Source organism: Xenopus laevis, chromosome 1S (genome assembly GCF_017654675.1).
Source record: "Xenopus laevis strain J_2021 chromosome 1S, Xenopus_laevis_v10.1, whole genome shotgun sequence".
Classification (NCBI taxonomy): Eukaryota; Metazoa; Chordata; class Amphibia; order Anura; family Pipidae; genus Xenopus; species Xenopus laevis.
Window position 1 is genome coordinate 84467861 of NC_054372.1, and position 25902 is coordinate 84493762.

General features: G+C 40.4%; 1 protein-coding gene across 1 annotated transcript in view; it reads right to left on the minus strand.

The window, feature by feature from the left end:
• The window catches only part of b4galt1.2.S (UDP-Gal:betaGlcNAc beta 1,4- galactosyltransferase, polypeptide 1, gene 2 S homeolog), a 52157-nt gene extending 26514 nt beyond the window's left edge, over positions 1-25643 (minus strand). The window contains exons 1-3 of the mRNA XM_018243541.2: positions 25429-25643; positions 24884-25223; positions 13703-13938 (exon numbers count right to left, since the gene is read on the minus strand). Coding sequence (XP_018099030.1) covers positions 13703-13938; positions 24884-25175 — 528 coding nt within the window. The 5' untranslated portion in view covers positions 25176-25223; positions 25429-25643. The remainder of the gene's footprint in view (positions 1-13702; positions 13939-24883; positions 25224-25428) is intronic.
• Between the last annotated feature and the right edge of the window lie 259 nt (positions 25644-25902).

The window sequence follows — 25902 nt, forward strand, 5'->3', positions numbered from 1 at the left end:
GTATACATTCGCTATGATATAGGTGAGTCCCTGAATTTCTATGTCTACTATTAGATATCGACCTCTGATTTATCTTTGTATCTCCTGGTGACAGAGCTGTGTAGTGATTTTTTAACAATATTGCTACACCTCTAGATTTTGAAGTATCTGTTGCAGTGATTTGCTCTTGTATCTTGTATTTTCTGCCAATGTGTCTCTTGTAGTGAGGACTACATGGACTTTCTCACGTTTTAGAAAGTATAGGCCTTTTTGTATTCCTCCTGTATGTGATGTAGTGTAGGGTCTACCATTGGAAAAATTAACATAACCTATTCCCCCCTGGGGATATGGCAAGATAGTCTGGTTTGGGGTGGGTGTTCCATCACAGCAAGCACTAAATAATGTTTTTAGGCATAATCCCAAAGTGAAACTGTTTTGATAGTTAGCTACTACCCAGTCAATCCTGAAAACCTGAGTATTTTGCGGTCTGCATTAGAAATTCCCAGCTGTGCCACTAAAGGATCAACAAAATACAGGTATGGGTCCTGTTATACAGAAAGCTCCAGGTCCCGAGCATTCTGTATAACAGATCTTTCCATAATGTGGATCTTCATATCAAGTCTAAAGAAAGTCATTTAAACATTTAATAAACCCAATAGGCTGGTTCTGCCTCCAATAAGGATTAATTATAATCTTAGTTGGCATCAAGTACAAGCTACTGTTTTATTATTACAGAGAAAAAGGAAATATTTTTAATTATTAATTAATTAATTATTAGATGATCATGAAGTCTATGGGAGATGGTATTTTTTGTAATTCGGATCTTTCTGGATAACAGGTTTCTGGATAATGGATCTAATACCTGTAGTTGAAATTTAACTTGTTTTTAACAATAGCAAGCAACACTTCCTGCCAACTGTGCCTGTTATCCTGAGAAAATGTAGAATTTTGAATATGTGTCTGGACTGAGTTTTTTGTTATTACAAGGAAAAAGGAAATCATTTTTTAAAATCTGGATTATTTGATTATAACTGAGTCTAAGGGAGACAGCCTTTCTGTAATTTGGATCTTTCTGGCTAACAGGCTTCCTGATAACATTCTAATATCTGTTATTCAAATTTAACTTATTTTCAACATTAGCAAGTAACTCTTACTATCAACTGAGCCTCAGTATGTGTCTGGACTGAGAGTTCAAAACATCCCCATTTTCTTCTGGTAATGTTTACAAATCTAAAAGATAACATTCCTTTATGTACAATATTTCATTAGGTTCAATGCAATCAATATAAGTTAACTTTTTATGATCAGAGTTCTTTCCTGCGTTTTGTTTAAAAAATCTGGAAAGATGCAAGTTTGCCAGTACAAAACACTTCAAAATGAGTATGTAACATTGACACACCTATATGACACACCTATAGGATAGACTAAAGATAGAACAAAGCAAGGCAAAGTTGACTAACACACCTGTCTTTGTTTCATTTCTGTTACTAAAGAAGGAAGGAAAGTAACACTTGGGTGTACAAGTTTAGCACTATAGCATGATTGTTCAGAATCTTTGAATACATAATAAATGAAAGCATTTGATTCAACATACAGTATTAGGAAACATTCTGAACATTTTGTAATTATATTGAGGTTTGGCCTTACACTTGACAGTTTGGTTTTCCCCTCAGTCTCTCCTTACATGTGTCTGTGGAAGTTGCAAAGTCCCACCACTTCGATTACACAATACTAGGGATGTAGCGAACGTCGGAAAAAAAGTTCGCGAACATATTCGCGAACTTGCGTCAAAAATGCGAGCGGTTCGCGAACGTCGCGAACCCCATAGACTTCAATGGGAAGGCGAATTTTAAAAGCTAGAAAAGACATTTCTGGCCAGAAAAATGATTTTAAAGTTGTTTAAAGGGTGCAACGACCTGGACAGTGGCATGCCAGAGGGGGATCAAGGGCAAAAATGTTTCTAAAAAATACATTGTTGACACAGCGCTGCGTTTTGTGCTGTAAAGGGCAGAAATCACACTACATTTCTAAACCTGTGTAATAAAATGCTTTAAAACGTCCGGCGTCTACATGTAAAGGTTACAGCCTGTTCACACGCAAAGACGAAACGCGGCGCTTACTGCAACGCAAAAAAACGCAAAGAGCTTTAATGAATGATACCGTCAAGTGAGCAAATGATAGTTGTTAATTACTAGTTGAGCTTGTCACCTCCAGGATGTTCGTCCTGTTGGTGGCAATATTTCTGTAGTGGTGTGTTTAGCAGTCACCGTGCTTGTGCGCACGTGCACGGTCAGGCAGAGGTAATTCAATGTACAGTGAAGTCAACCAAAAAACACTGATTCTGCAGTGTGGGCCCAGTCTACTTTATTGATCACCTGCGGTGACCATAAAAGATGCGATTTTGCCACTGTTGCAGAACCCTGAAAAATTAGGCATGTGTACTTTCCTGAAAAATTATGTTTTTTTTGTCGCAGCCACTGAACCAGAAGGCCAGAAACAATATGCCATATAAATGCTGAAAATATTCATTTTTTTTTGTCGCAGCCACTGCAGCACAGAGGCCAGGAAAAATATGCCATATAAATGCAAACAATATTAATTTTTTTTGTCGCAGCCACTGCAGCACAGAGGCCAGAAAAAATATGCCATATAAATGCAAACAATATTAATTTTTTTTGTCGCAGCCACTGCAGCACAGAGGCCAGAAAAAATATGCCATATAAATGCTGAAAATATTCATTTATTTTTGTTGCAGCCACTGCAGCACAGAGGCCAGGAAAAATATGCCATATAAATGCTGAAAATATTCATTTATTTTTGTCACAGCCACTGAAGCACAGAGGCCAGAAAAAATATGCCATATAAATGCTGAAAATATTCATTTATTTTTGTCGCAGCCACTGAAGCACAGAGGCCAGAAACAATATGCCATATAAATGCTGAAAATATTCATTTTTTTTTGTCACAGCCATTGCAGCACAGAGGCCAGAAAAAATATGCCATACAAATGATGAAAATATTCATTTATTTTTGTCGCAGCCACTGAAGCACAGAGGCCAGAAACAATATGCCATATAAATGCTGAAAATATTCATTTTTTTTTGTCACAGCCACTGAAGCACAGAGGCCAGAAAAAATATGCCATATAAATGCTGAAAATATTCATTTATTTTTGTCGCAGCCACTGAAGCACAGAGGCCAGGAAAAATATGCCATATAAATGCTGAAAATATTCATTTATTTTTGTTGCAGCCACTGCAGCACAGAGGCCAGGAAAAATATGCCATATAAATGCTGAAAATATTCTTTTTTTTTTTGTCGCAGCCACTGAAGCACAGAGGCCAGAAACAATATGCCATATAAATGCTGAAAATATTCATTTTTTTTTTGTCGCAGCCACTGAAGCACAGAGGCCAGAAACAATATGCCATATAAATGCTGAAAATATTCATTTTTTTTTGTCACAGCCACTGCAGCACAGAGGCCAGAAAAAATATGCCATACAAATGATGAAAATATTCATTTATTTTTGTCGCAGCCACTGAAGCACAGAGGCCAGAAACAATATGCCATATAAATGCTGAAAATATTCATTTTTTTTGTCACAGCCACTGAAGCACAGAGGCCAGAAACAATATGCCATATAAATGCTGAAAATATTCATTTTTTTTTGTCACAGCCACTGAAGCACAGAGGCCAGGAAAAATATGCCATATAAATGCTGAAAATATTAATTTATTTTTGTTGCAGCCACTGCAGCACAGAGGCCAGGAAAAATATGCCATATAAATGCTGAAAATATTCATTTTTTTTGTCGCAGCCACTGAAGCACAGAGGCCAGAAACAATATGCCATATAAATGCTGAAAATATTCATTTCTTTTTGTCACAGCCACTGCAGCACAGAGGCCAGAAAAAATATGCCATACAAATGATGAAAATATTCATTTATTTTTGTCGCAGCCACTGAAGCACAGAGGCCAGAAACAATATGCCATATAAATGCTGAAAATATTCATTTTTTTTTTTTGTCGCAGCCACTGAAGCACAGAGGCCAGAAAAACTCAGGATTTACCTGGATTCAAATTAAACCAGTAGGGTTTGCACCCTAGTTTGTAACGGTGGTGGAGGGGAGGAGGACGCTAAAGGACAGCTGTGTGTGGAGTCATGAGGCGTGCAGAGAAGGACAGCTGCATGGGGAGTCAGAAACTCAGAACAAGTCTTCCGGCGTGCAGTAACCCTCCGAGATCCACCCCTCATTCATTTTAATAAAGGTCAGGTAATCCACACTTTTGTGACCTAGGCGAGTTCTCTTCTCAGTTACAATCCCTCCTGCTGCACTGAAGGTCCTTTCTGAGAGGACACTTGAGGCGGGGCAAGACAAGAGGTTCATGGCAAATTGTGACAGCTCTGGCCACAGATCAAGCCTGCGCACCTAGTAGTCCAGGGGTTCATCGCTCCTCAGAGTGTCGATATCTGCAGTTAATGCCAGGTAGTCCGCTACCTGCCGGTCGAGGCGTTCTTTGAGGGTGGATCCAGAAGGGTTCTGGCGCTGCCTTGGACAAAAAACCATTTGCATGTCTGACGTTACAGAGTGGCCAAAGTGCTTTGTCCTTGCAGGTGCGCTCGTGGCAGGATTACTGGCACCTCTGCCCCTGGAATGTTGATGAGTTCCTGAAGTGACATCACCCTTAAAAGCATTGTACAACATGCTTTTGCAGGCTGGTTTGTAAATGCAGCATCCTTTCAGACTTGTGGTATGTTGGTAACATTTCTGCCACTTTATGCTTGTACAGAGGGTCTAGTAGAGTCGCGACCCAGTACAGGTCCTTCTCCTTAAGCCTCTTGATACGGGGGTCCTTCAACAGGCATGACAGCATGAAAGACCCCATTCTCACAAGGTTGGATGCAGAGGTATCCATCTCCGCTTCCTCGTTATCAAGGACTGCATCATCCACGGTCTCCTCCCCCCAGCCACGTACAAGACCAGGGGTCCACAAAAGGTCACCACTAGCCCCCTGTGAAGCCTGCTCCTGTTGGTCCTCCTCCTCCACAAAGCCACCTTCCTCCTCTGACTCCACTTCTGACACCTCTCCCTGCGTTGCAGCAGGTGCCTGGGTTCATTCTGGTGATTCCGACCAGAAATCGTGCGCTTCCTGCTACTCGTCACGCTGGTCTACAGCCTCATCTGTCACTCGTCGCACGGCACGCTCCAGGAAGAAAGCAAAGGGTATTAGGTCGCTGATGGTGCCTTCTGTGCGACTGACCAAATTTGTAACCTCTTCAAAAGGGCGCATGAGCCTGCAGGCATCGCGCATAAGCACCCAGTAACGGGGGAAAAAAATCCCCAGCTCTGCAGATTCAGTCCTACCACCCAGTTCAAACAGGTATTCGTTGACGGCTCTTTGTTGTTGCAGCAGACGTTCCAACATGAGGAGCGTTGAATTCCAGCGAGTCTGGCTGTCGCAAATCAAACGCCTGACTGGCATGTTGTACCGCTGCTGAATGTCAGCAAGGCGTGCCATGGCTGTATAGGAACGTCTGAAATCCTGGGTACTTCGAGACAAAACGTTGGACTATTAAATTCAGAACATGTGCCATGCAGGGCACATGTGTTAAATTGCCCAGTCTCAGTGCTGCCAACAGATTGCTTCCATTGTCACACACCACTTTTCCGATCTTCAGTTGGTGTGGGGTCAGCCACCGATCGGCCTGTGACTGTAGAGATGACAGGAGTACAGATCCGGTATGGTTTTTGCTTTCCAGGCACGTCATCCCCAAGACAGCATGACAACGGCGTACCTGGCACGTCGAATAGCCTAGGGGGAGCTGGGGGTGCACAGGTGTGGAGGAGGAGGACCCAGCAGCAGAGGAGGAAGAAGAGGAAGAAGACGAGGTAGAGAGCGAAGGAGGAGTAGAGGTGGTGGCAGAACCGCGTGCAATCCGTGGCGGTGACACCAACTCCACTGTCGTTGTTGAGCCACACATTCCCTGCTTCCCAGCCATTACCAAGTTCACCCAGTGGGCAGTGTAGGTGACATACCTGCCCTGACCATGCTTGGAGGACCATGCGTCAGTAGTCATATGGACCTTTGGCCCAACACTAAGTGACAGAGATGCGGTGACTTGGCTCTGCACATGGTGGTACAGGTGTGGTATTCCCTTTTTTGAAAAAAAATTGCGGCTGGGTACCTTCCACTGCGGTGTCCCAATTGCTACAAATTTGCGGAAGGCCTCAGAGTCCACCAGCTGGTATGGTAAAAGCTGGCGGGCTAAGAGTGCAGACAAGCCAGCTGTCAGACGCCGGGCAAGGGGGTGACTTGCAGACATTGGCTTCTTACGCTCAAACATGGCCCTCACAGAAACTTGGCTGGGGGCAGATGACTGGGAATGGGAACTGGTGGTCAAGGTGGAAGGCGGAGTGGAGGGTGGTTCAGACGGGTCAAGGACAGCAGAGGTAGAGCAGTAAGATGCTGGACCAGAAGGAGGGTGGCTTTTAGTTTGCCTGTTGCCTTTGAGGTGTTGCTCCCAAAGTGCTTTGTGCTTGCCGTTCATGTGCCTTCGCATAGAAGTTGTACCTATGTGGCTGTTGGGCTTCCCAAGACTCAGTTTCTGACTGCACTCATTGCAAATTACAACGCTTTTGTCAGAGGCACACACATTAAAAAAATCCCACACTGCTGACCTTTTTGAAGCTGGCAATCTGGTGGTAACAGTAGAAGTTGGCGGCGTTGGCGGCAATGGCGGGTGCGTTGGCCGGCTGACCACAGGTGCCGATACATGTTGTTGCCCTACTGTTCCCTGCGAGCTGTCCTCCCTGCTTCTTCCAAGTCTTATTCTCCTCCTGCCTCTCTGACTCTCCGTCTCTCCATCTGAACTATCCTCCTCTTGCTCTCTTCTACTGGGCACCCACAAAACATCAATCTCCTCATCATCATTCTCCTCAGATGCATCAATTTCTTCTGACAGCTCACAGAAGGAAGCAGCAGCGGGGACCTCCTCATCACTCATTATGTCCATCTCTGTTGTGTTCTCTGCCAGAATTAAATCTGGTGTAACGTCCTCATCTCCTTCATCTTCTTCTGCCAATAATGGTTGCGCATCACTCAGTTCAAGAAACTCATGTGAAAATAACTCCTCTGACTCCAGTGAAGAAGGGGCGCCGGTGGTGGAGGAAGTGTTACGTGGGGTGCCCATAGCAGTGGAGGATGAGGATGTTGTGGTAAAGTTAGAAACGGTAGAGGATGGGGTGTGCTGTGTAAGCCAGTCAAGTACCTCTTCAGCATTTTGGGAGTTCAGGGTCATTGCCTTTTTAAAACTGGGCAATTTCCTAGGGCCACAGGATAGCATAGCAGCACGGCCCCTAGTGCCTCTGCGTGGCGGCCTGCCTTTGCCTGGCATTATTTTTAAAACAAAAACAACAACAACAACTCAGGTGGTGTTTCTGGAGACGGTATTATTATTGATATTTAGACGGAATGTGAACAAGCTCACACAGCTAAGTGGCAGTGGTTTGAAGAACACACTGGGCAAATAATGCCTGCAAGGTCAACGTATACACTACAGCAGTGGTGGATACGGAATATATTATTGCTGCTTGAAAAACGTCACTCAGGTGGTGTTTCTGGAGACGGTATTATTATTGATATTTAGACAGAATGTGAACAAGCTCACACAGCTAAGTGGCAGTGGTTTGAAGAACACACTGGGCAAATAATGCCTGCAAGGTCAACGTATACACTACAGCAGTGGTGGATACGGAATATATTATTGCTGCTTGAAAAACGTCACTCAGGTGGTGTTTCTGGAGACGGTATTATTATTGATATTTAGACAGAATGTGAACAAGCTCACGCAGCTAAGTGGCAGTGGTTTGAAGAACACACTGGGCAAATAATGCCTGCAAGGTCAACGTATACACTACAGCAGTGGTGGATACGGAATATATTATTGCTGCTTGAAAAACGTCACTCAGGTGGTGTTTCTGGAGACGGTATTATTATTGATATTTAGACAGAATGTGAACAAGCTCACACAGCTAAGTGGCAGTGGTTTGAAGAACACACTGGGCAAATAATGCCTGCAAGGTCAACGTATACACTACAGCAGTGGTGGATACGGAATATATTATTGCTGCTTGAAAAACGTCACTCAGGTGCTGTTTCTGTCTCCCTACACTAGCTCTTCCAAGCACACACAGGCAGAATGAAAAAACGCTGCAGGGCTTCAGTTTATATATGGAAGGGGAGTGGTCCAGGGGGTGTGGGGGTGGTCCAGCAGGGAGAGCTTCCTGATTGGCTGCCATGTATCTGCTGGTCTGGGGTGAGAGGGCAAAAAAAAGCGCCAGGTAAGGCGAACCCAAAATGGCGAACGTCGCGCGACGTTCGCGAACATTCGGCAAGCGCGAACAGTCGATGTTCGCGCGAACAAGTTCGCGACATCCCTACACAATACAAAGGAATCTTTGTTCCTCATATTACTAAGAAAACAAGTGTAGATTTCTCTGTTATTTTTACAATTTGCACTTTGTAACCAAATAAATTAAACAATATAGCAAGGTAACCAAATAAATTAAACAATATAGCAAATAAATATCAAAACTAGTCACCTTTTACTAAAGGTTTGTGCCAAGTTTTCACCAAACAGGCACATGTTATCACCAGTTACTAAACAGTGATCACTTTTTTGATTCTGAAGTTTCTAGAGTTTTTTTTGTTTGGCTTTTTCTTAAAATAATCACAATTCAATTAGCAAGAACTAGTGATACAAGCATGTGCAAAATACATTAATTGAAAATCAAATGATTGTTGTTAATTTATAAGCTTGTATATGATGTCACCAGGAATTGATAGAGCTCTTAAAATAAATAATATAGGCTTTGGTAAATGATGGTTGTCGTGAGCATGTTAATGTCAACCCTAAGATCATTTCTATATGTCGTGTGTATATATATATATATATATATATATATATATATATATATATATATATATATATATATATATATATATATATATATATATATATATTTATATAAATATATATATATATATTTATATAAATATATATATATATAAATATATATATATATATATATATATATTTATATATATATATATGCAATTTGAGTGCCGAGGACTCTAGTATTTGTTCATTTTGAGCTTTCCGGAAAGAAATATATGTGGTTATGTAATACAAGGTTACATAAAAAGGTTGCTACAGTTCTATATAACTTTTCCTGCAAATACATATATGTGCTTATGTAGTACAAGTTTACAATAAAATTTGCTACAGGTCTATAAAACAATCAGCAGGTAGCATTTACTGGTTTAAAAGCAATATCATTATGGCTTGTATAGGGATGCACCGAACATAGGATTAGATTCAGGATTCAGCCTTTTTCAGCAGGATTCTGCCGAAACCTTCTGCCCAGCTGAACCAAATCCGAACCCTAATTTGCATATGCAATATGCAAATTAGGGACGGGGAGGGAAATTGCGTTACTTTTTGTCACAATACAAGGAAGTAAAAAATGTTTTCCCCTTCCAACCCAGATTCAGATTCGGTTTGGTTCAGCCGAATCCAAAATAGTAGATTTGGTGCATCCCTAGTCTGGTATTACATATGTGGGATATTTGTGAATGCTACCATATTTGTGAACAAGTGCTTGACGAAATTGTATTATCATATACTGCATGAAATTGCATTATATTTCAACCTTGCTGGGGAAATATGCACAAAGCAAATTATATTTTTAAAAGGTTTCATGTAAAATACAAGGATATTATATGTCACAGAAGCCTTCAGCCTCGTGCTTTTACATGTTCATGGAACTCCAAGGTGGCTTCTACTATCCTCATATTTTTTAACAGGGAGTTCTTTACTTATTAATAATACACAAGTTTTAGTGAATCATGTCACAGAAATGACATCACTAAGCACAGTTTATAAGGACATCATTACAGGCACTCATGTATTTTATAACATAGTAACAGCAGCCTATTATACCAGACATACTTGTTAAAACTGTTCACAACCCGGAAAAGATTGTTGAATCCAAAACATACAGTGCCACATTTCTAATGTATAACAAAGTTCTATAGAAGCATTATAAGCTTTCAGGAGGTTCTTTATTTCTGATTTGATAATTCCCCTTAAAAATCAGTTCAACTGTTTTCAGATAGTACACCAGTAATAATGATCTTTTTTCAGTTGCTGCCCATTATTATTATTTGTGACAGTTTTTTCTAAGAATTAAGTTGAAAATTTAAAAACTAACCCAGATATAAACTTACTCAAAGTGCTCAACTGAACACTTTTGTAATTTTAGACTGCTAATACCGGACTTGAAGCTCAACAGATATCTTTCATAATAAGAGTTAAATGGCTACAAAGAAAATTACAGCTGTTGAGCTGAAAGCATGGAATTAGAAGTCTAAAACTGCTATGTCCGAAACAAGTAAAAGAGTAAGAAGAATTTCACCGGCACACAGGAATTGTAGTAGCAGGGTAAGCCCTTGCAATTTTATTATGCAGTAGTGCAACGTTTCGGGGTCACGCCCCTTTGTCAAGCTTGACAAAGGGGCGTGACCCCGAAACGTTGCACTACTGCATAATAAAATTGCAAGGGCTTGCCCTGCTACTACAATTCCTGTGTGCCGGTGAAATTCTTCTTACCCTTGTTGTGAGGCTGCCGATATCACTGGGCACCAGGATAAGAACCTTTGGGAGTGTGTGGTGTGCGGCTTCTCCATATTCTATTCGAAACAAGTAAAAGCAGAATATTAATGTAAATTAAACAATTCAATAGGCATGGATCAAACAATTAAATAGGCATGGATCCTTTGGGTGTACCTGGTACACCCAAAGGATCCAACCCCTAAAGAAAAACAAACTATGTGGTATACGGAGTCCAGTGTATCGAGGAGTGCACAGATCTATACATTGGGGAAACAAAACAACTGCTCACCAAGCGAATGGCTCAGCATAGGAGGGTGAACACTACAGGGAAAAACTCAGCTGTCTTTCTACACCTAAAAGACAAGGGACACTCCTTTGAAGATAGCAAGGTCCATATATTGGATAAAGAAGACCGCTGGTTTGAACGAGGCGTGAAAGAGGCGATTCATGTCAAGGTGGAGAAACCATCCCTGAACAGAGGCGTGGGCCTTTGACACCACCTGTCTGCTACATACAATGCTGTTCTAACATCTGTACCCCAGCAGTTTGAGAAGACTTCACACATCCATTCATGCAATTCTCACAAGTAACACCTCTTTCTATGAGTTGCATGACACATTGGATAATCCTATCACAGTAACTACACAGAATCAACACCTCTGTGAATTTCTTCAGATGTCATCTCTTTGAAGAGTTACAATGTGCCATTGTGATTTGATTAGTGGAAGAATTTATATGCCAAGAATTTCCCACACCAGTCAGTTGAACTGAAGAAACTGCTCGGATGAGTAGTGAAACGTCTTCATTGATTACTCAGCAATTCCAGTTGAAATCTACCAAGTGCGAAAAAAAGGTTTCAGACGCAAAAAAATGAGAGGATACTACTTACACTGAGCTGCTAAAATCAGCCTGTAGATTTAGTAGGCTGATTTCGGACCTGTGTTGCTCAATATCCTCATACCTTTGTGGTGGCCGCTGGTAACTTCAATTAGGTACTATCCCCGGCGACTGATAAACTGTGGAAGCATCCCACCAGATACCCCCCCACACACACACAACAATTAACTAGACTGATGAACTCTGGCCCTTGTGGACCCCTGGCGGACTGCTGACCATAATAAAATTCAGTTCTCTTGCTACACCACCTCCAACTTAGCCCTATCAGGCTTGATATGGCATTTATAAACAGAGCCTTTGTGTTCTAAGTTAGCAAAGTATCTCCCGTGTGGGATATCGGACCATGCCCTAATCCCTAGTCCCTGAATACACTTAGTCTGACTAAATATTTAAGATAACCACAACACAACAGAGAACTCTATTAAAGATCTACTTACTCTAAACAAAAGTACTGACAAAACGCCCCCCCCCCCTGGTGACCTGAAATCATACTTAAAGGAGTGGTTCTCTTTGAGATAACTTTTAGTATGATGTATAGAGTGGTATTCTAAGATAATTTGCAATTTGTTTTAATTTTTTATTATTGAAGGTTTTTGAATTATTTAGTTTTTTATTCAGTAGCTCTTCAATTTGCATCTTAACCAATCTAGTAACTAGGGTCCAAAATGTTGCTTAGAATTGGCCGTCCTATAACATAATAAAAGTTACCTTAACGTTGAGCCACCCCTTTAAGGAACCCTATCATGGCTGAAATCACTGCATATAAAAAACAGCTGCAACTGAAATATCCCAACTTGACATAGTAGCTGCATTCTCCCCACCCCACTGAATTTGAAACAAAGGGGGATGCAGGAAATATACTCCCAGAACCTCAAACAGAAAGTGCAGCTACTAGCCCATCTAACGAAATCACATACTTCCCCTCCACCTATTCCTGCTTTGAAAAATCCCCAGGGCATTCTTCATACTTAGCCGAGATAAATCAGAGACATACTAGTAACATTCTATACAGACCTATACACTAATAAGCTAAGTTGAGAGTGAAATTAATACTTTTCTCACCCCACTGGCTTTCCAAACACTCCATTGGGTAAGGCTGAAGGCTCTGGCATAATCTAAATAGATCTACAAAATCTCAATAGAGATCTACAAAAAGCACTCTGCAACCCTGGAACCTTCTGTTAAAAGCTCTGACCAAATGAGGAGTATGGGTATCAGAGGCTTTTACCCAAGACCTCTCTTCATGCCCAAACCCCTTCCAGTGCTCCCACACCTGCAATAATACTAGAAAGGAATTTGTAACTGGCTGTCCAAAGCCATTCCAGAGTGGGGCACTTGCAACCCTAGAACTTATCTCCTATCACTAGACCTGGAAAGTACTTTGGATTTTGGACACATGAGGCTCTTCCTTACCAAAGCCTTGTTGCAGGAGAGAAGACCGTTAACTCCACAATGGAAAGACCCCAATCGCCCAACAAAATCTGAGTGGTGTAGTGCAATGAATGATCTGATGACACTAGAAAGAACTATGGGAAAAAAAGGTGAAGTGCTCAAGTTCTGGTGCCACTGGGCCAACATCTTTCCTACTCCACCTTCCTCCCCCCAGGGTAGCTTATATGCACCACACAAAGTATACAGCATTTCTTCTAGCCTAAAGTGTAAATAGGCACATGCCTAGGGCTCAGCAGTGGGGGGTGCCAAGCATGTACCTCTTCTGCCGCCTACCTTTGTCCCCTCACCACTTGCCGTTGAGTGTGGGTGCTTAGTCATGTGCACATGCACGGCGGGCAGGTCGGCAGCGAATGGGCACACAAGGCAGGGGCAGAGAGCTGGCCAGCTGTGTTGCCTAGGGCACCTGACCCGCTTGTCCCGCCTCTGACGCTGTTCAATACATTACTATTGTAACAATGCATACCATTGATCTCACCTTTGAATATATGTATATGGTTGTGGGTTATGTACTTGTCACTGTGTTTCTCTACCAAATAGAGACATACATTAAACAAAAAAAATTATTTCAGTGGCCACGAATAAGGTTTGCCCCATCTCAATTTAAAAATATCTGCAATTATCTGGGAGGAAAATAAGAATCTATGAGTTAAATTAATGCAAACAGTTTTATTATTTAGATGAGTAAAATACACTACCTGATTGATAACATATACTCCATAATCAAGCTGCTGCCTCTGTAGAATTGGATGCATATAATGTAGCCAGTATTTAAGGTGATCATCACGATTTCTAAAAGGTATGATTATAGCCACTTTCTGCAATGCCTTACAGTTTTTTGGTCTGTAGCACCCTCCTTCTGTTACATCTGGGTTAGTTTTCCTTATATCTTCCAGATCCACGTGAATGGAAAACACAATATTTTGAGGACCAACTGAAAAACAATGATAATAAAAAATATTACTTAAATAACAGATGGACAAAATAAATCAATTAGCCAAAATATTTATCACAAATGACCAGGGCCGGATTTACATAGCGGGCACCCCTAGGCCACTGCCGTTCGTCACTGCTGTCCCCTCCCCTTTATTTGTGCACATACACAAATTTTAATCATCAGGTTGGGAGCACTGGGGATTGGTGCATTGGAAATTTATTGTATCTCACGATCAGCTCCAGAGCTTTCGAACCAAAGTGGGTGTGGTTTGGCTTCATGCTGCCCCCTAAAATCCTGCTGCCCTAGGCCCAGGCTTTGATGGCCTTTCCACAAATCAAGGCCTGCAAATGACAAAGATATAAGAGAAAGCATACTTCATATTTTCATAGATATATGGGAAGATTCAGTTGGGGTTTTTTTCTTGGAAGTTAATAGTCCACATAGTAAAATAATTTTTAAGGTTCCTATATATTTTGGCAATAAGGCATTTTTCATAAACTTCAGTCATAAACTTCAGTCAGTGACTGAATTTATGACACTGGGAAGAATATATAAATGCAGGTGGAGGTGTTCTGAAGGAAGTACCATACAATTCTTACAAAGTCCCCTATTCACTTAGTGCAAATATTGCATTTGCGTAATTAGTATTAATTTATAATTAGGTATAGGATCTATTGCCAAGAAACCCATATTGACAAAGCCCAAAAACAAAAGAGCCAAAACATTGTAATTAAAGGGCACCAGTCACACTGAATTGTTTTACCCCACCAGAGGTTTTGTGGAAAACGTTCTTTTTCAAAAAAATTGGCCATGTCAGCACTAGGCTGCCTGCACCAGAAGGGTGCTCCCAACCATGTGGCCATGAGAAAAAAATTGTATATATCTTTTTGTAAAAATGCCTCTAGCCATTCTACTCGTAATGCATGAAACAATTTTATGTAAATGTACCTTTACATTGTTATATAAAAGTTGTAAAAATCTAAATTTTTAAATATGGGTGAAGGTGGGCTGTTATTTATCCACCATTGTAGTATTGTTTTCTTTGCGACCACTGTTATAGTTGTCAAACATTTTCTACTACCTTCTGTGAGTTTTGAGAATATTAATGCCTTTATCATTCCTCAACAATAGACTAAGATTATAAATTCCATAGATGCCCCTTTTAGTCTCCCGAAGTCAGAATACCCTTATTCATCAGCTTATCAATAACCAAAAGACACCAAAATACTGACAAACTCTGGCAGTATTAGGGCATGGTTAGTTATGCTAATGGCCTACTTGGCCAATCCACGATCTTGTGCTTCATGTTCTGTGTGAACTGACAGACACGGTATTGGTTTGTTGGGGGATACAGTGTATATATAGCATATTTCATTGTGGAAATACTAAAATATGCATTTTGGCATTGAAATTTTTTCTGTGTGTTCCCTGACAGGTGGGTGAAGTACCTGTCAGTGAAAACATAACACAGTGGAATACAGCAGATCTGATCTGCCTTTTCTCCACCTGATTTCTGCAGAGATGGAGAAAATGCAAGTGTGCCAATAGCTTTAGGATTGCTTTACTTGGCCAGTTAGTACGATACTTGATGCCAATGTCATTAATAATTAAATAAGGTAACATTTAAAAAGCCTAGAAACGCTATCAGTCCAGAAAATTATACAGGGAACCATTATTCAGAAAGCTCAGAATTACAGGATGGCCATCTACCATAGAGCTCATTTTAAACACATATTTCTAATTTGTAAAAATGAAATGAAATGGTACATTGCATAAATCCATATTGGGGGCAAAACAATCAACTACTCATGCTCCCGCATGCTTAGTGTGTCATCTTTGAGACCGGAAGAGAATGACAGAAGATTCCAGTGTTAATATACACTATAAGGATAGATAATTTATATATCTATGTGTTTAACAAAGGTGAAGTCATATAAGGCAGGGCTGTCCAATTGGAGGTCCGCATCCAGCCCGCGACTCCCCCCTTGTGTGGCCCCTGCTTGAAAGACTGACTGCTGTGATTCCTTACATTGTGTAAGGCTTAAAAGGTATCAGTACTGGGATTAACTGGCCCCTGCATTGGTTACACCTCAAATTCAAACTGTAAACTCCAGCATTGTTCACACCTGTAATCCTCGCTGCATTTTTAACACCTGTAAAATCCTGTACTGTTCACACCTCATATCCAGCATGAAAGTGCCCACACTGTTCACTAGTGATGGGCGAATTTATTCGCCAGGCGCGAATTCGTGGCGAATTTGCGCGATTCGCCGCCAGCGAATAAATTCACAAAACGCCCGCAAAAAATCGCCGGCGTCAAAGATTTTTTTTAGAAAAAACGGGCGCCGGCGCAAAAAACAGGCGCCGGCGTCAAAAACGGGCGCCGGCGTCTAAAAAATGGGCGCCGGTGTCAAAAACGGATTTCGCGAATTTTTCGCCGTTTCGCGAAATTCGCGAATTTTTCCGCGAAGCGAAACGGCGCAAATTCGCCCATCACTACTGTTCACCTGTTCACACCTGAGATAAACTGTTGAAGGGGCACCAGTATTGTGTCACTGTATGTAGCACAGTCCTGTAGTAGAGTCCTGATTGGTTTCCCTGTCTCCTGCTTTATTCTGCCTTTCCTATGCTCCCTGTGTGTGCCATACTCTGCCTGCCCAATGCTCCCTATGTGTGCCCTACTCTGCCTGCACAATGCTCCCTGTGTGTTCGATACTCTGCTTGCCTGATGCTTCCTGATTGTGCCATACTCTGCCTGCCCTAATCTGTACCCTGTGGGACATGAGCCTGGTAGGGTTTGTTATGGGGGCTTTTTAGCATTTGGAAATTGTTGTTAGGGGCCCCCTTAGGTGTTTAATTATGTGCTGGGAGGTGCTGTGTTATCCACAGGGGAGGAGGCATATGAATTTAAAGGTATGTTTATTTATACAGTATTTAAGGGTATGATTAAAATTTTCACATATGAATGATGAGTAATATCCCTGAAGTAAGCAACTAGCATTTGATTTTTTTACCAGCATTAATGCGGACATGGTCTAAAAAATGTTTGTGATAACATGGGTATGGTTTTAATGGGTGTAGTTTAAAAGGGGGAGTGGTCAACACTGGCTTCCATTATCGGCCCTCCACCACATGGGCCAGAATCACAAGTTCATTAGAGTTAGAGGGCATTATAGACAGATAGCAGGGGATCTTTTTTCCCATATAAACGATTAAAGCACAAGAGGCCACCAGACAAGAGGAACAGGTATATGTGGTTTTTAACGTCAAAGGAAGTGAGATTGTGGAATGCCTTGCTGGGTGATGTTGTTATGGCAGATTCTATTAACGTGTCTAATAGTGACTTGTGTATTGTTTAGCTAGGTATGTATAAGTATATTATTAACTATGTAACTATAACTGCATAATCTGTTTCATTTGTGGAATCTGTGCATGTGAAAGGAAGCATCCATGTCAGGAAATCTTTTATTTACTAATTTTTCTTATTCCGTCGGTACCTGTCATGAAGGCAGTGGTATTTTAAAGACTTCTGCTTGATAAACTGTTATAGACTAGACAGGAGAAGACACTAACCTCAGGGATACGCCTTCTCAAATTTTTATTTAATAAAACTTTTTCCTGTTTAACAAAGTTATTTACTTTGTTTCAATGAATAATGACATGGCTAAAATAGTCATTTTATAATCCCATTTATTTCTATACACTTAAATGTGAAGGACAGGCTTGGTGCACAAGTAATTGTATTGACTTACCTGAAATTCTGGACCGGTGCTCCTATCAGCAAAAAACTGCACCGGCCCGGGGTTATACCAGTGAACACCACGGAGTAATTCACTTCCGTCTTCTTCTTTCTTCAAATTTCTCTGGGCAAACACATGCACAATTGAACAAAATAGCTGACTTTTTACAGTATTTTAGTAAATAACTTTGTTAAGCAGGAAAAAGTTTTATTTAATAAAAATGTAAAAACGTGTATCCCCGAGGTTACTGTCTTCTCCTGTATGCTTCCTTTCACATGCACAGATTCCAGTACAGCACAGAGAGCAAAACTGAGCTCTCTGCGCTATAAAATACTAATTTACGGTTTAATAACCGGAAATTCGGCTCTTAAAGTTACCAGGAGCATTTTTTTGTCGCCCCTGGTAACTTCTGGGGAGCTGCCGCCTGAGGCAAGGTGCTCATCTTGCCTCATGGCAGAAAAGCCCCTGGCACATTATCTGGCTTCTCTGTGCCAGCCTGATCCAAATGACTGCTATTGGTGAAGTCTCTCAGCTCTTTGGGCTGCATAGAGATCACTGAACAGCTGGTTGCTGGGTAACAGCTTACAGCACACAGACACAGGCTCTGTGCTTGATTTCTTACAAGGATAAGTGCAATGGTTTTGGACTAATTCCCTACATGTATATTAAAAATAAATAAAATGAAATAGGCCCAACAATCCTGGCTGTCTTAATGATACTAATCCTGGCTGTCTGTCACAGTGATTCTGTCCTTCTCCCACTATAATCTAGAGAGAGGTTTTAAATGGCAGCACCATAGTATGATGCAACCACTACTATACTTTATAGTAGGTAATGTGTTTACTGAGGTGTAAACAGCAGTAGATTTAAACCACATATATAACTATGAACTTTAGATAAGCACTATATTGGTCTTATTTTACCACTAAATAGTTTCCATACTGCAACTGGGGTACTTGCTTTCTGAAAAACACCATGTGTTTTTTCATAGTTATTGCCTTTTTCTTTCCATCCTACAGGCTTCGGTTATCTAGAGTTCTAAATATGGTTGACTCACAGATACAGATGATATGGTGGTGGAGCTTCATGCTGTGGGGCTGCTTTTCATGAACAGGGGTTAGGCATCTTATTAAAACAGAGTGAATAAAGATGCTGCAAAGAAATTGCTTCATTTTGTTAAAATCAAATTGTTTTTAGTTCATCTTTCAGCAGGACAATTATTAGCACATGAACAAGAAGGTGAATGCTCTGCAAAAACATCAAAACATCTCAAACCAGCTGAAAATCTACCACACTATTTAAAAATTGAGATACAGTACACTATAGTGATATTACACTCAATAACTAAACTGAACATGGAGGAAAGCTACCTGAAAGAATAGGCCAAAATCATTCCAGAACAGTGTACAAAGCTGGTATGTACTTATCCCAAAAGGTCCGCAATTGAAACTGCAGCCAAAAGTGGTTCAACCAAGTATTAAGTCAAGTATGTGAATACTGTACTTATGCAACGAACAGCCATCTGCTTTGTTTTTTTTTTTACTTTTTGTCAAAATAAAAAAAATTTGGCACCTTCAAAGTATCTTGTATAAATTCAAATCTAAGTTAAACAATAAACATATTTCCAAGTCATATGTGATGTTGTCATAGCTAGCACAAAAGAAGTTGAAGTGTTTTGTAATTACTGAAGAGAGTTCATAGTAAGTAACAACTATCCAAGTTCCAAAATGTTATTTGTTATTTTGTGTAATAGGTCATCCGTCACTTGCATAAAATGTAAACTAAAATTATGAACAAAGGGGCGCTCCTCCAATGAAGCAAGTTGAGCAACTCCCCTCAGACGACAGCGCCAGATAGGTTTCCAGGGGTGGCAAAAAGCCACTTCTGGTGCCTTTAAGAGTCAAATTTCAGTTTTTTAAACTGGAGATTCAGCTTTACTGGTGCGAGAGAGCACAATTGCGCTCTCCGCGCTAGCGTTGCTGCCTAATGTCCTTTATTATTGCAAAGGACTATTTGCCTCATTTTTCCAGTTTACTCTAATTTAGTCTCTGCCAACATCCTGAAAGAAACATATAGTTTTACACAATTTAGTATCACCAGCAAATTTAGCTATAGTACTTACAATGCACACCTTGAACAAATTAAAAAGTAAAGGACCAAATACAGGCCCTGTGGATCTCCATTAACAACATTCATTCAATTAGAAAGTGTTCTATTTCTCAACCGGGCAAAACTGGCCCTACTGAGAAGAATCCCTACGTTTCATTAAAGGCAGCTGATATAATTGATACAATAGTTGCTAATACATCACGGATGGTGCTATGAAATGTACCAAGTAATGCAGCAAATTGTAACAGTGTAGAATCTGCTATTGTTACTTTGTATTCATTATCTTCCTGTCTCTCATTCAAGCCGCTGCCTGGTTGTTAAGCTAAACAAGACTCTAGCAACATAAAAGCTGCTAAAATTCCAATCTAGAGCACTGCTGAACAAAGAGCAAAATAACTTAAAAACCACAAATAATACAAAATGAAAATTATCTCTGAATATCAATATTTATGTCATACTAAAAGTCAATTCAAAGGTGAACAACCTCTTTAAGAAATGTAGAGTGGGTTAGATGGTAAATTAAGTGAAGAAAAGAGAGTAATACTGAATTTACTGGTTTCGTTAATTCAATAATATTTTTACCTTCTTTTTTTACATAATATGTATTCTACAGTCTGCAGCTATATTTGCATGTAAAATTCTTATTGTGTTGGACATACACTATTCCATATATGTATATATAGTGTGTGTGTGTTTAACCAACTAAATGTGACTGCAAACTTGTTTTAAAGGGGACATTTCATATAACCTTCATATTCAGATATATTACACATCCTTACTCAAAACATGTAATGATGCAGAAAGAAAAACCATTTGAAAGCATTTTACCTCCTAGACCTGTCATTATATCAGAGCTGCAGAGAGAACCTGCAGCTGATATAATGTGAGTGCAAACTTGTTTTAAAGTATTTTTTAACTTAATAAATGGTGTTACACTATTTTGGATTTGTATTTCACTTCATTGGAGTACAAGAGTGGACCCAGAGGAAGAGTGAGGTCTGCTAATAATACGGGATATACAGTTAGGTCCATAAATATTTAATCAGAGACAACTGTTTTTCTAATTTCGGTTCTGTACATTACCACAATGAATTTGAAATGAAACAACTCAGATGCAGTTGAACTGCAGACTTTCAGCTTTAATTCAGTGGGTTGAACAAAAGAGTGCATAAACATGTGAGGAACTAAAGCCTTTTTTAAGACAATCACTTCATTTCAGGGGCTCAAAAGTAATTGGACAAATTAAAAAACTGAAAATAAAATGTTCATTTGAAACCCTCTGCTGGCAATGACAGCCTGAATTCTTGAATTCATGGACATCACCAGATTCTGGGTTTCCTCCTTTTTTAGTCTTCAACAAGTGAAATGCATGCTCAATTGGGTTCAGATCAAGTGACTGACTTGACCATTCAAGAATATTCCACTTCTTTGCTTTAATAAACTCCTGGGTTGCTTTGGCTGTATGTTTTGGTCCATCTGTATTATAAAACGCCTCACAATAAATTTGACTGCATTTAGCTGAATTTGAGCAGACAGTATGTCTCTGAATACCTCAGAATTAATTTGGCTGCTTCTGTCCTGTGTCACATCATTGATAAACACTAGTGTCCCAGTGCCACTGGCAGCCATGCACACCCAAGCCATCACAATGCCTCTGTCATGTTTTATAGATGATGTGGTATGCTTTGGATCATGATCTGTTCCACGCCTTCTCCATACTTTTTTCTTGCCATCATTCTGCTAAAGGTTGATCTTGGTTTCATCTGTCCAAAGAATGTTTTTCCAGAACTGTGCTAGGCTTTTTAGATGTTTTTTTTTTTTAGCAAAGTCTAATCTAGCCTTTTTATTCTTAAGTGCACCCTCTGTATTTACTTTCATGCAGTCTTCTCTTTATGGTAGACTTGGATATCGATATGCCTACCTCCTGAAGAGTTTTTTCACTTGTTTGGCTGTTGTGAAGGGGTTTCTCTTCACCATGGAAATGATTCTGTGATCATCCACCACTATTGTCTTTCGTGGAAGTCCAGGTCTTTTTATGTTGCAGAGTTCACCAGTGCTTTCTTTCTCAGGATGTACCAATCTGTATATTTTGCCACTCCTAATATTGTAGCAATTTCTGCTTCATTGATAATGACATAACAAAGGAATTGTCCACACCTGCCCATGAAATAGCCTTTGAGTCAATTGTCACTTGTGTGTCAATTACTTTTGAGCCCCTGAAATTAAGGGGCAGATTTACTAAGGGTCGAATATCGAAGGTTAATTAACCCTCGATATTCGACTAGGAACTAAAATCGTTCGACTTTGAATATCGAAGTCGAACGATTTAGCGCTAATCCTACGATCAAACGATCGAAGGATTATTCGTTCGATCGAACGATTAAATCCTTCGAATCGAACGATTCGAAGGATTTTAATACAACGATCGAAGGAATATCCTTCGATCAAAAAAATGCTGGCAAGCCTATGGGGAAGGTCCCCATAGGCTTGCCAGCATTTTTTTGATCGAAGGATATTCCTTCGATCGTTGTATTAAAATCCTTCGAATCGTTCGATTCGAAGGATTTAATCGTTCGATCGAACGAATAATCCTTCGACCCCCTACTTCGGTAGCTTTTAGCTGCCGAAGTAGGGGGTCGAAGTTTTTCTTAAAGAGACAGTACTTCGATTATCGAATGGTCGAATAGTCGAACGATTTTTAGTTCGAATCGTTCGATTCGAAGTCGAAGTAGTAGTCGAAGGTCGAAGTAGCCCATTCGATGGTCGAAGTAGCCAAAAAAACACTTCGAAATTCGAAGTTTTTTTAATTCGAATCCTTCACTCGAGCTTTGTAAATCTGCCCCTAAGTGATTGTGTTAGGCTTTAAAAAAGGCTTTAGTACCTCACATTTCTATGCAATCTTTTTTTTCAACCCACTGAATTAAAGATGAAAAGAGATCTACAACAAGGAAAAACATGTCGCCACATAATTTAATGACATTATAAGAGGTTTTTCCAATTACATTACATTGGTGGAAAGCAAGTATAATGTATAATTGGCAAAAAAAAAAAACAAGATTTTTTTCACAATTTCACATATTTCTGAATAGTTAAACTACTTTCTGCTTATATGCAGAAAATCATCTTTGATGAATGCAGCAAATAATCTTTACCATAGACATAATAAATATTAATAAAGCCTCCTCCAAACTGGTAATGCCTACTGATGTAATCAACCCAAGTTCCAAGCAGTGCAGGGGCGATCCGTGGGCTGCTGCCGCCTGAGGCAGGAAATTTGCTCTGAGTCAGTGCTCTGCTGCACCTTTGTTGCTCAAAATACAAACCCCCGTGTTTAATAAAAGTGCAAGGGGAATATAATTACTGAGCTCCGGGCCCCCCTGCAGAATATTGTTCAGAGGGGCCCAGCAAATCTTTGTTGCACTCTAAGCCCCTCCTTTACTGCTCGCATGTGTGCAGATGCACGTGCATCAGTTTGCAGTGGGTGCGATATTTTTTGTAGTGTGGCTATAGAGGTGGCCCTGCTTCCACTATAAATAGGCCACTGAAAGGCACTAAGCTTGCCCAGGAACAGTAACCAATAGCAACCAATAAGATGTTTGTTTTTAAACAGGTACAGGTTCCGTTATCCGGAAACCGGTTATCCAGAATGCTCCGAATTACAGGCGTCTCCCATAGACTCCATTTTATCCAAATAATCCAAATGTTTTAAAATTATTTCCCTTTTCTCTGTAATAATAAAACAGTACCTTGTACTTGATCCAAACTAAGATATACTTAATCCTTATTGGAAGAACAGCCTATTAGGTTTATTTAATGTTTAAAAAGGGTTTAAGCACACGGGCAGATTTGGGGAGATCGCTCTGTTCTTTGGGGCGACAATCTCCACGAACTGCCTTCCCCCTGCCTGCCGCCTGCTAAAATGAAAAAACGCCTGCACCAATGCACTCGCGGAGCTATGATTTCCGAAGTCGCCCAAAGTTTCCTCGTGAGGCAACTTCGGGCGACTTCGGAAATCAAAGCGCCGAGAGTGCATTGCTATTAGTAATTATTGTTACCTTTTATTATAGAATAGTCAAATCTAAACAACTTTTCCATTGGTCTTCATTATGTATTTGTTTTAGTTTTTTTAATTATTTGCCTTTATCTGTTGACTCTTTCCAGCTTTCAAATCGGAGTAACTGACCCAATTTTAAAGGAGAACCAAACCCTTAATTATAAAAAAAAAACCTACCCCATACCCTACAAAGGGGTAAATGCCCCTTCCTCTTTAATTACCCCTCAGTGCAGATTCTGTGCAGCGGAGTTCACGGACACCATCTTTTTCTCTTTGGTAATCTTCGGGAAGAGAACGGCATATCGGCACATGCGCAGCTGGAGCAATCTTCCGTTTGCGACAACTGCGCATTCGCCGAAAGTGAAGGAAATTGCCAAAGCGCCAGAAGACCTGAAGACCCAAGAGAAGAAGATGGTGCCTGTGAAGTCCTCTGCACAGAAGTGGCAGGTCGGGAGATGGCACCGACTAATCATTCGTCCGATATGAAGGTAAATCTGCACGTCAATGGCCAGCTTAACTGAAAGGTGAACAACCCGTTTAATACCCTCAAAAGGCTAAAACTTTTGCACTGGAGCAAAATAACCCTGCTTGGTGGATATTTTTAAGGAACAAAAACGAATGGAAATGATATACCTCTTTGCCCCTAGGCTTTAAATGACCGTAAGCATGAAGTGACATGTAAAACCTTTCTGGAATAGCTTCATTCTTGCTCATCCTGATTAGGAAGGTGCAGCTCTACATGATGTTATTACAATGGTGCTTGCAAAACAATTTTTTTTATCACTAAGACAGTATCACAGAAAGTGTTAAAAATACCTAGGGCAATAGCCAGGTCAAATTTCTCAATTTTGGCCCCACCACCACATTGTAGTGTCTCTAGAAGCAATTGAACAGCAGTGGAATGTGCAGAAAGATATTTACTATGAGCTGAGCTATTTGTACATGAATGAAGGACTTAAAAGTGTTATCTGGGAATTTCTGAAATAATCATAGTTTTGTGTTGTCTAAGTTTTAAAAAAAAATGGAATTAGTAACTCACGTAGTAAGGGAGACGTCTTGGGACAGTTCTTTAGTTCTTCCTTCGCTATTGTGCTGATCTCAGCAGTTAATTTGCCGTTGCTAATAGTATAATTTTGTGCATATCCTAGCTGGGACTGCTGGTTTCGCCTGAAGTATTGAAGGATGTCAAAATTGGCGCCAGACAAGTAGTAGATAAGGACAACGCTGAGATGAAGGGCACAGAAGACCACCAGGAATTTACAGGCTCTCTGTAGAGACGCACCGGGCAGGGCAACTGTCACTTTAGATACTGATATCAGCGACTCTTTCATTCTGCTTGTGAATCCGGCCGGGAGAGATGGCACTTCAGTGTTACCAACCTAAAAATGATCAATTAAAAATCGTTCTTTTGTATGACACACTTGACGCATAAACTGTTTGCCAAAAAAAGTTTAAATTTAAGATTGCAACAAAAGTAATGGCAGGTAAAGTAGCGAATAAATGCGCTGACTTCCTTATTAATTCCGATATAGGTAATGAGTGTTGCTTTTCTAGTTGGGGAGCCAAGCGCGCACTAAAACTTACGATCACTTCACAGAACAAATAGAGGCTCGTTGCTGGCGGATTCGGAAAGCCACTTGAGTAGCGCTGTTGAACTATGCGGTTTTCCACGGACCTCCACAGACATCAGCGCTTCGCTTGGCCCCCCGGTTAAACGCGAGTTACAATAGCAGAGGAAAGGCTCTCTCTGGTCGTCACACTGTAATAAAGGGGTGGAGAAGGAAGCAGCAATGTGCAGGTATTAAGCAGAGCGTGGGATTAGTGCTTATTTTCACAACCAATGTTTGAACATCTTACTGTACATCACTTCCTTGTAGTAAAAAAAGCAGTCCTTTTATTTCTGATTGTCTTCAGTAACTTCAAGGATAAGTAAACCTTAAAAATAAGTGAATTTAAAATGAATGAGGGTGATATTCTGAGCACTTTTGCCATTTACATTTATTATTTATTTTGTTTTTATCCCATGATATTAAGGGATACATGTACTGTTAATATGAA